At 42.1% G+C, this 15092-nt stretch overlaps 1 protein-coding gene across 1 annotated transcript in view; it reads left to right on the forward strand.

The window, feature by feature from the left end:
- Positions 1–214: 214 nt before the first annotated feature.
- PTPN11 (protein tyrosine phosphatase non-receptor type 11) overlaps positions 215–15092 on the forward strand; it is a 63768-nt gene continuing 48890 nt past the window's right edge. The window contains exons 1-5 of the mRNA XM_007938271.2: positions 215–417; positions 7123–7317; positions 9086–9278; positions 10899–11015; positions 11674–11787. Of these exons, the coding sequence (XP_007936462.2) occupies positions 215–417; positions 7123–7317; positions 9086–9278; positions 10899–11015; positions 11674–11787 (822 nt within the window). The remainder of the gene's footprint in view (positions 418–7122; positions 7318–9085; positions 9279–10898; positions 11016–11673; positions 11788–15092) is intronic.

Consider the following 15092-nt stretch of genomic DNA (forward strand, 5'->3'; position numbering starts at 1 on the left):
GTGGGGACTGTCTCTTTGGGGCTGGCACCACCAAGTGCACTGGCTTAATGCCCCCAGCACCAGGCCCACCAACCATGTCTCAGGTCCCACCTACTGTGTTGGCAGAATCCCAGGCCTCTACCAAAGAGAGAGTGGGAGGGGCTGGCAGCCAAGAAGAAGAGCGAGAAAGCTTCAGGAGGGTCTGGATTTGTATTTAATCAGCTGCTTATACGGCATGTTAGCTGTGATGGCTTGGAAAGTAATGCTGACTATGTCCTCTGGTTTTCATTCCTCTTTCTTTCTCTGTTTTTCAAGATGGTTTCACCCAAATATCACAGGAGTGGAGGCAGAAAACCTACTGTTGACAAGAGGAGTTGATGGCAGTTTTTTGGCAAGGCCCAGTAAAAGTAACCCTGGAGACTTCACACTTTCCGTTAGGTAAGTTGGGAGTAAAAGAGAACCTCGAGGGTGTGTGCCAGGTAGGACGTGGTAACAGCACATGTGCACAGCTGGCCGCCGTCACATCTGGTTTGCAGGCCTGTCACCTACCCGCACTGGCCTCAGATCAGATGTGAGTCATCCTGCTGTTGGGTTATGGTGAGTGGCCTCCTGAGGGTGAGTAGCCTGCGAGGGAACTCAGCAGAAGGGGCAGAATGGTGGATGGAGGGGCATTTTCTTTCCTGTAGACACCATGGAGGATGGACTGGAGTGGTCTACATGCATTCTTTCTTTTTCTTTTTCTTTTTTTAAATATTGTGTTTTTTGGTAAAGATCTGTGCAGCAGTTTAGTTTCACATTCAACGATTTCTACACAGTTGTTAAGTGACATTGGTTACATCTTTATTAGATTCTTCACAATACATGAATAGTCTCATCATTTTCTTTCTGGTTGTTCCATTTTCATTAATCTAGTTTCCTTGCCCCTTTACATTGTGAACTTTGTTTTAAAGTCATTATTGACTGTTTGGTCTCATAGAGGTGATTTTTTGAAGGAGCACAGTACTTACGGGTGATATTCATTATTTTGTGAGCTGATTTGTTGTTTAGCTACACAGTGACTTCAGGCATTACTTGCAGTTCAGGGTTTGAAGAGTCTCTCCAGGCAGTAGTCTTGGGCATCATCTAGTCTCAACCAGTCCAGTAAGTCTGTTTAGTTTTCTTTCTTCTGTTTTTAGGAATCTGTGATTGCACATTTTTGTTGTGTTCTGTTAGGGTCCATCTCTTGTGGCCCTTCTATGTGTGTTCTTAAGCCCGCCTGTGCTAGCTCCTCTTGAACCTAGTTCCCTGTATTTGTCTGGTCCATTCTCTGTATGTATTTTTATTGTGGTGGATAGGTGTGTAACCAAGTATTTGCCCTTTCCACATCTTCACCATAAGCTCAGTGACATTAATTACGTTCATCATGTTCAACCACCAACCTTTTTTTTTTTCCCTGTTTATTTCTTAGTGGGAGAAATATTTCTTAAGAGTCTTTTTTTGCATCACTTTTCTTTTGTAAGAACTAAAGCATCACTGAGGAATCTGTGGTCCTCTTTGTTGCCATGCCCAGTCCCATTCCCAGCCTCCTTCTGTGGCCAGAGGGAACCACCATTGAGAGGCTGGCACACCATCCTTCGTGAACACACTTTTATGCTCGTTCTACACACGTATGGTATAAAACTGGAAAGTCATCTTGTGTTTTTTTAAAATGCACACCACTGTAAATGGTTTTATAGTGTCAGTATCATTCTGAAACTCGCTTTTTTAAAATGTTTGAGTTCTATGTTATGAATTTCAATGGCTGTATAACAATAGTGTGAACATACTGCAGTTTACTCAGCCACTGGGCTGTTTTTTGCTTTTAAAATTTTTCTGAACAGTATAGCAGTGAAGAGGAGCCTTAAGTGCTCAGCTGTTAATCAAAAGGTTGGTGGTTCAAACCCACCGGCTGCTGTGTGAGAGAGCGATGTGGCTGTCTGCTTCCCTAAAGAGTATGGCTTGGAAAACTTATGGAGAAGTTCTACTCTGTCCGATAGGATTGCTATGAGTTGGAATGTTTTTTCTTCCCATTTCATTTATAGCAGTGAACACTCTGCTGCCTCTCTCTGTGAGGATGTGTGGGAGAAGTTTTCTAGAAATCAACTCTCTTATATCCCTATTTTCTTTATTCTAGCTTATTCCAGGAGCTGAAACCAAACTACTTTATGAATGTACTTTTATTACTTTTTTTTTTTTAAAGAGGTAAGTAAAACATGTTCCTGAAGATTTATTTAGAATCTCTAAGACTTGGGAATTCCTTTTTTGGCTTGCATCAGTTTCTCGAGGTGTCTGTCATTGGCTTTTACTTCTCTTTTGCTACAAGGTGGGTGTAGTCTTCATAAGTCTCCTGAGCACAGCCTACTTCTAACCTACTGTTGCCTGACATTTGAGCTGTAAGCATTGTGATGGCGATTACACAATAACAAGGACCACGATGGTGATAATGATAGCAACATTATCAAGGACCCACCATATACCAAGTTGCTGTGCTAAGTACTTTACACATTTCATTTATTTATTTCAAAATTTTTTTTATTGTGATTTGGGTGCAAGTTACAAAGCAGTTCATTAACTCACAACACTTCATGTTCACAGCATTTGGTTTCACAGCCCCTATTGCAATCCCAGCAATAAAAAGCTCTCCTATCTCCTCCCTGTGACTCTCCCTTCCCGTGTCCTCCTCATCCACACACTCCTGTCTGTCTCCCTTCCCGTGTCCTCCTCATCCACACACTCCTGTCTGTCCAGCTTTCCCTTTATGCATATGCTGCCCTTCTGACGTCTCACGTGGTTGGTTGATATAGGGGTGCATCTCCCTGGGGTAGGTGTTCTGCTTGTATGTCTTTCTGCTGCTTGGCTGAGGGCTAATCCATGGAAGTGAGTCCAGTTCCAGGCTGGAAGGATAACCCGGGCCCATAGTCTTGGTGGTTCTCCCAGTCTCTGTCTGACCAGTAATTCTGATCATTTTTGGGTTTTTGAATTTTGTTCCACATTTTCCCTTCTACTCTCCAGGATCGCCAATTCTGATCCCTTTCCAAGTGGTTGGCACTGGCAGCTGGGCACCATCTAGTTTGTCTGGTCTCAGAGTCGTAAAGGCTGAGGGTCCCTGTGGTCCATCATATCCTTGGACTTTTGTTTCCAACTGACTTTGATTTTCTTCACTCTTTTTTGTTCCAGATGAGGGGAGATCAATAGTTGCATCTTAGATGGCTGCTCCGAGGTTTTAAGACTTCACTGGCTACTCACCAAAGTAGGATATAGAGCAAGATTGTTATGTACCATGTTGTGCCAGTTGAGCATGATGTCCTCCGAGACTATTTACTTATTTATTTCTAAGGTGATATTTTACTGTATTTCTGATGAAGGTTTGCACAGCAGTTTTAGGTTCTGATTCATAATTTTTACATGAGTGACGTGACATTGGTCACATTCTTCATATTGCATGAACATTTTCATTATTTCCGTTCTGGTTGTTTGTTTCCATTAACCTAGTTATCCTGCCTTCTTGAATTCTCATCTTTGTTTTAAAGTAATTGTTGACAGTCTGATCTCATATAGGTGAATTTTTTTTTTTTTTTTAAAGGAGCACAGTACTTATGGGTGGTATTCATTATTTTTTGAGTCAGTTTGAGATTTAGCCAAGGTAACCTCGGGTTAGTTTCAGTTCAAGGTTTGAAGACTATCCCAGGGCAATAGTCTTGGGGAGTCCTCCAGTTTCAACCAGTTCTGTAGGTCTGCTTTTTTTTTTTTAAATGAATTTGAGATTCTGTTCCACATTTTTCTCCAGTTCTGTATGGATCCATCTACTGTGGCCCTGATCTGAACGGTCAGTAGTGGAGGCTGGGTACCATCTAGTTCTTCTGGTCTCAGGATAGATGAGGCTTGTGGTTCACGTAGACTGTTTGTCCTGTAGACTAGTTTAGTCTTTGAGTCTTTGGTTTCCTTCCTTGTCTTTCACTCAAGTAGAGACCAATAGTTGTATCTACACCTAATGTTTTATTTAATTCCCACAAACTTATGAGCAAATACCATTATCACAGGTGAGAAAGATGGGGCACAGAGGTTAAGTACCTGTCCAAGTTCTCCAAGCTAGTAAGTGGCAGAGCTTGGATTCCAGAAACTGTGGTTTGTTTTGTTTTTTCTTTTCCCCAGCTTTTTATACTGAAATCTCAGACCTATAGAAAAATTAAAGATGAATACAGTGAACACTCATATTCCCTTCGTTTACCAATTACTGCCTTTTCTCTTTAAAAGTGTGTTCTGTGTATGTATATATACCTCTTTTTTCTCCCCTTTTGAAAATAAGTTGGAGATACTACATTCATTTTTATAAATTGAGTAACACTTTATTTTGATATATATATTTTCAACTTTTTATTGTTATTTGAGTGAAAATTTATAAAGCAAATTGGTTTTCCGTGCAACAATTCATACACACGTTGTGGCATTCTTTGCAGTCCTCACGATATGACAGCACTCTTTCCACTTCCTGCCTGTGGTTACCATTTAACTTCATCCTTCTTTCCTGTCCCTTCCTGCCTTCTGAGCTTTATCCTCGGACAGATGCAGCCCTTTGGATCTCATGTGGTTGATTCTTCTAAGGAGTGTGACCTCACTGGGGTTACTGTTCACCTTATAGGCTGGTCTGTCATTTGGCTGAAAGTTGAGCCACGGGGGTGAGTTCAGTTTCAGGCTTAATGGGTGTCTTAAGGGCCATACTCTCAGGAGTTCTGACAGTCTTCATCAGACCAGTAAGCCTGGTCTTTTTCATGACTTCTTGTTTTGTTTTACAGTTTCCTTCCCACTCTTTCTGGGACCTCCTATTATGATGCCTTTCAGAGCAGTCAACTGTGATTGCAGGGCATCATCTAGTTCTTCTGGTCTCAGGGTCGTGGAGGCTGTGGTTCGTGTGGTCCGTTTGTCTCTTGGATTAATTGCTTCCTTGCATCTTTGATTTGTATCACTCTCCTTCGTTCTGGGTGGGGAGAGACCAGTAGTTGCTCCTTGGATGACCACTCACAACTACATTTATTTTTACCTCTAAAAACTTCACATGTCTCCTGTGAATAGGACATTTCCCCCCAGTCATGTACAAGAGGGTTGGTTTTCCCACAGTTTCTCCAGCTGAGCATGTTGTCAAGCTTTTCATTTCACCAGTCCGGTAGGTGAGAAATGGTAGCTCGGTGAGTTTTGATTTGCATTTTTCTTGTGATTAAAGCTGAATATTATTCATAAGTTTAGAGGCTATTTTTACATCTTTTTTTGTGAATTGTCTTAGAGCCAGTGCTTTTAACAACTGTGCATTACTACCTCTGTGGTTTACTTATATGTTCTCTAATGTGATATATATGGTAGACTATGGGGGGTGTGTGTGTGTGTGTGCACGCGTGTATGACAAATTGATTGGTCTGGTTCTTTGTGGGCGACTTTACCTTTTTCTCCCATGCCTATGCTGAAAAATTGGTGATTATGTTGCCTAATATATTCAGTTAGTCAAGGAAGATCTTTTGTTGTTTCGAGGGGAAAAAAAAGTACAGGGAAAAAAATATGTCACCGTCAGCCTTGTTGTATTTATTGCTTTCTTTGGGTTCTAAATATAAAAGCGAACACAATTTTCCTTGATCACCATCCTCAGTTCCATCGCCCCTCAGTTCCATCGTTTTGACCACACAAACCAAACGTGCTGCCATCTGCGACCCCACAGGACAGAGTGGAACTGCCCCATAGGGTTTCTAAGGCTGTAAATCTACAGAAGCAGACTGCTTCATCTTTCTCCCGTGGAGCTGCTGGTGGGTTCGAACTCCTGACCTTTCAGTTAGCAGCTGAGCACTTTAACTAGTGTGCCACAGAGCAGCTATTACCTTGAGTTTGGTGTATTGCTCTAGTTCGTTAAATAAACTAACATGTATATATCATGAATATTAGTGTTGTTTGGGCGTGTTCTTCAAATTATGGGACAGTTTCTTTTGTCTTTATTTCCCATTCCCCCTGTTCTCTGTGTGTGTGTGTGTAATATTTTCCAGAGGTCAAACTAAAAAAAAATAAGTGTGGTCACTGTTTTGGGGTTGCCAGGCCCCTTGGGATTCACAAAGGTGGTAATAGATCATGAGACTTCCTTAAGTCAGTTAGAAAACCAACTGAAAATCCTAACGCGTCTCTGGAAATGAAAATGTCAAGTTTAAAGATTTTATGGGTAATATTTGAGCTCAGTGGAAGAACACAGCAGCCATCTCATGCTAGAAACTGTCAATTACATAGGTCTTAACATACTTTTCAAGATCTAATTATGTCCAGTTCCTTAAGGACACAGTGAGATGAGTTTTGACAAATGTGTCTATGTGGGTATGTGTGTAACCAACGCCCTCATGAAAGCACAGAACATTTCCATCTCTAGAAGGCTCCTGGCATACCTCCCCAGTCTCTCCTCCTCCCAGAAGCAGCCACTGTTTCCATTTCTCACCTCAGAAAGTAGTTTCCCTTATCCTAGAATTTCATTTAAAGGAAGCCATACAATGGAAACTCTTGCATCTGGCTTCTTTGTCTGACCCTGTGGTTTTTGAGTTTCATCCATGTTGTCATATATACAATAGCAACCTCTCTGTTTGTATCAGTGGTTGGTTGGTGGGTCTTTTTTTTCTTTTTAAATACTGAGCACTATTGTGTGAGTGTGCCGCTGTCTGTCAGTTCTGGCTGATGGACGTTTGCTTTTTCCATTGTCCTGCTCTTGTGACCAAAGTGACAGTGGACATTCACGCACAAGTCTTCTCGTGTCCATGCATTTCTTTTGGGCAAAATACTTAGGAGTGGATTTGCTGGATCAAAAGGTTAGATGTATGTTTTACCTTTAGTTATATGGTTCCTTGATTAATAAACAACTGGAAGAATTATTATTTAACCTACACAGTTGGGGAGAGCCACACTGTCAAAATGGGTGATGCACAGGAAAAGGAAGTAATAAACTGATGAACTTGGTTGAATGTGTGTCATTTTCACCCGTGGCCTTTGTTTCGAGGAAGGTATCAAGTCTTGAGTTCATTTCAACATTTCGGTGGAATGTGATACTGAATACGAGCTCCATCTTTATTGGAATGCTCTTTATTTGTCCCCCCCCCCGGACTATTTTAGAAGAAATGGAGCTGTCACCCACATTAAGATTCAGAACACTGGTGATTACTATGACCTGTATGGAGGAGAGAAGTTTGCCACTTTGGCTGAGCTGGTCCAGTATTACATGGAGCATCATGGGCAGCTAAAAGAGAAGAACGGAGACGTGATTGAGCTCAAATACCCTCTGAACTGCGCGGACCCTACCTCAGAAAGGTCAGTGACGTCAGTAGCCACGCAGTCGGAGGCTTCTGCACAGGTTTTCCCAGGCCGTGTGTTTTACTCATGTGCATTATAGGGGTGTGGTTTATACCTGTTCCTCCAACTATGTTTTTCAAAGCTTCGGCTGTAGTGAAAACAACAGAATCAATTCCTTCTCAGAGAGCCCTTGCAAAAGTTTCAGCCAGTGTTACTTACACTCATCCTATCAGGGTCTCAGACGATTCCTGTCTGTGCTCGGTCCTGGGGTAATTGTGAGATTTATTGAACTTCAGCTGATGATCTCTGAGGATCAGAGGAAAACGTGAGAACAGAGATGCCAGCATAACAGCTGTTCTCCGGTGGCTCTCGACCCGATGTTCAGCAGCTCCACCAACAGATGTCAGTTTAAGCTCAGGAGTGGGAAAGCAGAGAATTCCGGGAGTCGGCGCTTTCATCAGTTCTTTTGTGCTATGTTCACAAATGTGAAAGTGACCTTGCTCGGATGGACTGGTATTTCTGAGGACACGGCCCCCCCGGCCCTCTGTTGTCACTAAGCTGACAAAAGGTGGGGCTTGATATGTTTGTGTTGCTTTCCTTGCATGTCCAGTAGCCTCTCTGACTTAGTACAAATCCTGAGTCTATTAATTTGGTTGGTATATTTTGTATATTCAGGTTTTTTTTTTCACCTGACACATTTATATCAAACCGATCATGTGCTGACAGTTACTTTCACCGGCCACCCCTATAGTTTTAAGTAACTTTTACTCTGTTCAGTTGAGCGGTGAGGAACATAACTCAGTGTGTTCCTTTATTAATGAGCCTGGAGCATTATCTGCCATGACAGTACTTTGCTTTCTCCCCAAAATCCTGAGGGGGGAAAAGAACCACATTATTACCATATTTTTGCATATAACACACCCCCGTAAACAACATGCACAAGCATTTAACATGCATTGCACACACAGGAAACTAAGTCTGAGGAGTTGCATTGTTTGCAAACATAATACACAAAACCTATAAAATGTGTTATTTGTGTAAAAATTTGGTAATAAGACTGAGGATATTTTCTGTACCTGTCTCAGTCATCCTTAGATGGTCCAAAATATTGATTTCTGGTCCCCATTCTGTGTTAGTGTATTGGTATCTCTTGTTGTGGGGCCTGAGAATTCACATTTTAGTAAAATCCCTCACCTTTACTCCAAGTCTTATTTGCATTACAGAGTGAGGTGATCCCAGGAAACAATCTGAAGCTGTTGAAAGCAAATTTGGAGGGTATTCAAGTGTCGGTTGGAAATAGGGAACCATTTAAGGTGTTAGGATTAATTTTTAATGACAGTCTTTTTCTCAACGTAGTGTTCACAGGCCAATGCAAGGGCCAACATTCAAAAGAATTCTCTGCATCTACTGTACTTTTGACCAGAATGTTTTTAAATGCCTGTGGTTGAATAGTTGGTCCTTTTTGGGTTGGGTGATCTGAAAAATAATAAGATGCTGTTTTTAAAACATGGGAGATTTTAAAAGAAAATGAAAATGATTGAGGACATTTGTCTCCAGATGACAGTGGGCTCAGTTAAGAAGTTTCATTGTCATTATTAACATCTCTGTCATTTGCCTGCCTGTTTGGAAAGTAAATTCTGTCCTAGTCAGGACCACTCCATCCCTTGAAAGAGGGATGTGTCTCTTTAATTGTGTTGAGGACTCCCAACTCTCAGTGGTAATTTTGTGAGCGAATGTTGGGAACCCGTGGCAGAGCAACAGTTCCTTTTCATTTTTAAACATTTAGGTGGTTTCACGGACACCTCTCTGGGAAAGAAGCAGAGAAATTGTTAACGGAGAAAGGAAAACATGGGAGCTTTCTCGTGCGTGAGAGCCAGAGCCACCCCGGAGATTTTGTTCTGTCTGTCCGCACTGGCGATGACAAAGCGGAGAGCAATGACGGCAAGTCCAAGGTGACCCACGTCATGATTCGCTGCCAGGTAAGGCCCCAGATGCACCTTGGACCTGGCCAGTGTCATCTCTGGGTGACTGCTCTGCTGGCAAAAGACGAACAGCAGTGTGTGCAGAGTCATGTAATCCTTTGCTCGTTTAGTCAAGGGCGTGCACTGCTAGTCCATGTTCATTGTGATTGTTCCCTCATTTGCAAACTGCGTTCCGTTACTTGTTTCTAGTCTGTCTCGGGCACATGAAGTCATGTCTCAGGGCATCACTTTCTGCCCAGCAGAGTAGCCTGGCTCGGTGTAGCTGGAGTCGGCTGGAAGTCGGTTTCTACAGCGGTGGCCTCAGCTCCTTCCCTGGGTCGTCACAGGCGCCTGTAACCGTATTTGCCTTCCTCCCGCTGAGTCACTACGTCAAGGCTGGGAGAGTTGAATGCAGTAGTTCTTGCTTGTCATGTGGCTGGATCAACACGTCGTTCCTTTCTTTTGACAGAGTCTCCTAAATAAAAGCTTCCTGTTCACTTAGTGCTTCAGATTTTTTTACTTACACTTTTTTTTTTCACTTTTATTGTGATGGGAGTGAAAGTTTATGAAAACATTTTTTAGTGATAGTTTTATTGAGATAGAATTCACACACCACACAATTCATCCTCTTGAAGTGTACAGTTCAGTGCTTTTTGATTTATTCACAAAGTTGTGCAGCTATCAGTGTGCTCTAATTCCAGAACATTCCCACTGCTCCCAAAAGAAAGCTTATTTACACTAGCATCTCTCCTCACGAACCCTCCTTCAGCCCCTAGCAACGGGAATCTATTTTCTGACTCTGGGTCTGCCTGTTCTGGACACTTGCTATACCTGAAATGATGCATGGCCTTTTGTGTCTGGTTGCTTTCACTTACCATGAAAGTGATCCCTCTCTGTCTCAGTGCTTTACTGTTGTACATTCTTAGTTAATTTCCAGAGTTCTGAAAAGTTGATTTTCGGTGGTTTTTGCCAGTGTTGTTGTTGCTATTCTGGAGGAGTGGATTTTCCGAGGTCCTTACTCCGTCCTTCCGGAAGTGCTTCCCCTTTAGGGTTTTATTTTTAAATAAAGCAGAGCACCCAGATTCTTTCACAGGACTTTGCATCTTAGTTTAAGTGTTTTTCTATTGTTGTCCTTAAGTAGCCTATTCTGATCTTGTCTGAAAAAATTTCCTGGTCTCTGTTTATGATTTCCCTTTTAAACTTTCATGAGAAGATGAAATTAAAGATGTGGTTACTGGCCTTCAGTGCAGCCTCAGCAGCCTTACGGTCTGTTGTATTTCAGAAATAAACAGTTCTTGTTCTTTGATTCAGCAGCCTTATGTGTTGTAAAGCCTGAGTATGGTAAAGAATACCGCTTTTCATTTCTTTAACTATTGGGCTAACTCACGAGGGAGAAACTTTCGTGGACTAGTAAGTGTTGGCCTCGTACATTAAGCTTTTCACACGCGCACAGGGATACGTCCTTTTCCGTTGCATCAGTCTCTGCATTTCCATGGTCCTTGTTGCCGCCTCTCCCTAGTGCATATATAGCTGTTTGATCTTTCCGTTCTTAGGGCAAATGTCAGTCTCTGTACTTCAGTTGGGAAAAGCAATAATTTGACCTAAAGGTAACAGAACGTCATGGTTTTGTCTTGAAAGGAACTGAAATACGATGTGGGTGGAGGAGAGCGGTTTGATTCTTTGACAGATCTTGTGGAACATTACAAGAAGAACCCTATGGTGGAAACATTGGGCACCGTGCTACAACTCAAGCAGGTGAGCACATTGGCAAACAAGCTCCATGTTCTTGTAGAGTGTTTTAAATCCATGTGTTTACTACTACAGTCCTACAGAAGCAGGCAGAATGGTATTGTGAATCTTCACGTACCCACCACCCAGCTTCCGTCATCATCAATGCATCAAATTTTATTTCATTTATACTACCACCTGTTGTCCTCCTGTGTTATCTGGAAACCGATCCCAGATGTTATATCATCTCCATAGGCAACTGTCAAAGGCGTTAGACAATTCTTAAAGCAAGATTTCACCAAGCTCTAATTGCACATCCACCATTGGTTGCCTTGCAGTGAACCCATTTACTCGTTTCAGAATTACTATTATTTCAGAATTCATCCTTAGAACTTAGTGGCAAATGATACTATTGCCCGCAATGATTTTGTGGTATATTTGTGGGGGGAAAAAAAAAAAGGTTTGAATTTATATCGACAGAGTATAGAGTATGTGTGAAGATTGAAGAAAGATATGTTTCTTGCCCAAACGGAAAAAGAAAGTGAAACTGTTTAAAAACTTTCAACGTGAATGCTGTGATATATGCACCCCCTATCTTTGCCTTTATGGATTTTTTTTGTTTGCATTAACACTTTTTTTTTCCCACTGTTTTCTTTATTTTACACCAACTGCTGAACTTGATTAGCCCCTCAACACAACTCGCATCAACGCTGCTGAGATAGAAAGCCGGGTTCGAGAACTCAGCAAATTAGCTGAGACCACAGATAAAGTCAAACAAGGCTTTTGGGAAGAGTTTGAGGTAAGTTAATAAGAATTTTCAGAAGACTTACTAGATCCTGTTATTAATGGACGAAAAGTTGGAATTGGGTTGAAAGACTTGAATGTGGCCTCCTTTGTTAGTTTGGTCATTGATTGACATGAAGCAAGTTGCTGGAGGGTCTTCTTTTTTTCATTTTCTTTGTGATTTGGGTGAGTGTTTACAGAGCAAATTCACTTGCCATACAGCAGTTCACATACACTTTGTCTCATGATGTTGACTACAATTTCCCACAATGCAGCAGCTCCCTTCCCACTTCCTCCCGATAGTTACCTCTTCCCTGTGTCCATCTCTCCATGCATTCCTGCCCCCTGAGCTATCTCCCTGTGCATAAACAGCCCTTCTTTCTCCCATGATTGTTCTCTCCAAGGGGTGTATCTACCTCAGTTAAATGTTCAACTCATATGCCTGTCTTTTGTTTGGCTGGAAGCCACAGATGTGAGTTCAATTCTAGACGTCAAGGGCAGCTAGGGGCCATAGTCTCAGGGGTTCTACCAGGCTCTATCAGACCAGCAAACCTGGTCCCTCCCTTTTTTTCCAAATGATTTTGAGTTTTGTTCCACATTGTTCTCCCTCTCTATCCAGTATCTCCTACATAGATCCCCCTCCAAGTGGTTGACAGTGGTAGCCGGGCACCATCTGGTTCTTCTGGTTTCATAGGCTGCAGATTGCATGGTGTACCGGTCGCCGGGACTAATTGTTTCCATGAATCTTTGGTTTTCTTCATTCTTCTTTGCTCTGGATGAGGAGAGACCCATCATTGCATCTAGATGGCTGCTTGCAAGCTTTTAAGATCCCAGTTGCCACTCGCCAAAGTAGGAGGTAGAACAAAGTTTTGTGTGGTATGTTATGGCAATTGAGTTTGATGTCCCCTGTGACTATGGTCCTGAGCTGGAAGGGCTTCTTTAAAGCAGAAGGGCCTTGTGTTCCGGGAGAAGGGGATTGAAGTGAGTGTCATATGGATGAGCCGATAGCGCCATTTGGCTCTTTCGGTTTGAACCATCAGCACATAGCCCAGTGAAATGAAAGGATCCCACTCCTCTGAAAGGTTTCCCACATTTGCTGGGATCCTTAGACTGTACAGCCTTGTTGCAAGGAATAAGTAAAAGAGAAATACCTTGCCGTGGCTTTGATTTGGAAGTTCAGATTTACAACTTTGGGAAGTTCAGTGAGCAGATTTCTTTCCTGAAACCAACTTGGGTAGGAGAATGTCACGAATGGGAATCTGCCCTTTCTGTTGTACTCTGTGTGCCACTTACCAGTCGATATTGTCAACCTATTAGGACCTCTGGTAGCATAGTGCCTAAGGCACTTGACTGCTAACCAGAAGGCTGGTGGTTCAAACCCACCAGCCACTCCTCGGAAGGAAGGCTGGGCAATCTATTTCTATAGTGGTACCGCCTCGGAAACCCAAGGAGGAGTTGCTGTGAGTCAGCTCTGTCTCGACAGGACGTAACAACAACAGCTATCAACCTTGTCTCTCCCACTCCCTTCATTTCACAGAAAACTTCCTTCAAAGGAAGCGTTTGCCTTCATGTTCTCCCTGCTGTACAGCACAGTGGCCAGGATGTGGTCAATGCAGATTTACATGTAGCTAATGTTAAAGTACATTATTTTATGATTACTGCTGTGTTTATGGGAATGATTATTCCATACTTTCCTTGGAGTACAGATATTTGTGGAATGAACGGATGAGCAGGCAGATAGTCCTTTCTGTCACATGATGGGAGAACAATCTGTGAGACAGGTATTATCTCCATCTTACAGACGAGGAGTGTGAGGCTCAGCAGGGTTCTTGTCCAACCTCCCAACAGCAAATGTTGACTGGATTTCAGCTCCAGAGATGGGTGTGCATAGACCGTTTATAGCCCTTGCTCAGCATTGCCCAACAGCTTGAACTCAGGCTTACTCTTTCATTCAAAACATTATTTCTCAACCTGCATACTAGGCGTGGAGACACCTGAGGTGTTAGGGTGAGAGGGAAAATTGGAGAAGTGATGACTCCTCACTGCTCCTTTCATTCTACTCGGCACCTCGATAACAACAGGCGGCAGGTCAGGAATCATTCACTGCGTTGCCCTCATCCCGTCTGGTCTCCATAAAGCCTCAGGAGGGAGGATGGGTTAGGTGCGGAAGTTTTAGAAACTTGACATCAAAATTTGCATTAGAAAGTATTTTGTTTCAAACTTTTATTATGAAAAATTTAACACATATACAGAAACAGAGACTGTATTATTACAACAATGTACCTACCTATCACTGAACGTCAACAGTTGTGGGTAGATGGCCAATCTTTTCTAGGTGTACCCTACTACCCTACTACTTCGCCCAGCCCTGCCTTCCTTGAAGCAAATCCAGATATCAATTCTGTTTGAAACCATGTCGTTATCTCTAAAAGATAAGGGTTCTTTTTTTTTTTTTTAACAAAACAACAGCATCACTGAAATACCGTTGTTGTTGTTGTTATTGTTATTGTTGTTATGTGCCCTGGAGTCTGAGTCTGAGTGACTCATAGCGACCCCTCCTTGGGTTTCCCAGGCGATATCACTACGGAAGTAGATTGCCCAGTGTTCCTTCCGAGGAGTGGCTGTGGGGTTTGAACCGCCAGCCTTCTAGTTAGCAGTCAGGCGTCTTAGGCGCTACACTACCAGAGGTCCTTGAAATACCATTAACATACCTAAAATATGAACAGTAATTCTTTAATATTAACACATAGTGGCTGCTCACATTTTCCTGATACATGTGCGTGTGCACACACACATGTGCATTTTTGTGTTTGCAAGTAATGGGCCCATGTAAGTAAAGTGCTTACTTGTATAACAGCCAGCATAACATGCTTATGTAATGGTGGGGGGGGGTGGGGAACACATATAACACATGCTTTATTTGCATAAAAATATGGTTCTGTATTTGTAGTTTGTTTGACTTGGGAAGTGCTCCTTTTTTTCCCACTTGGTTATGGGAAATTTCAAAATATAAATGAACAAAATTAAATTCATGTAAAGAACCCCCCCATATACCATTAAAAATTTCCTTAGTTATCCCAGACATTGTTTTGTTCATAAATATTTCCATCTGTATTTATAAGAGATAAATGCTTTAGAAACTAACTAAAATACTATCAGTGCATCTAGAACAAATTAATCAAACATCCATTTGTTGTTCAGAGCTAGTTTTCTGAAGTTTTTAAAAATTTGTTTTTTGCACCGCATAACGTGGATGAACTTGGAGGACATTATGCTGAGCGAAATAAGTCAGTCACAAAAGGACAAATATTGTATTAGTCC

Source organism: Orycteropus afer, unplaced genomic scaffold, assembly GCF_000298275.1.
Source record: "Orycteropus afer afer isolate SDZICR_OR568_19922 unplaced genomic scaffold, OryAfe1.0 scaffold00048, whole genome shotgun sequence".
Lineage (NCBI taxonomy): Eukaryota > Metazoa > Chordata > Mammalia > Tubulidentata > Orycteropodidae > Orycteropus > Orycteropus afer.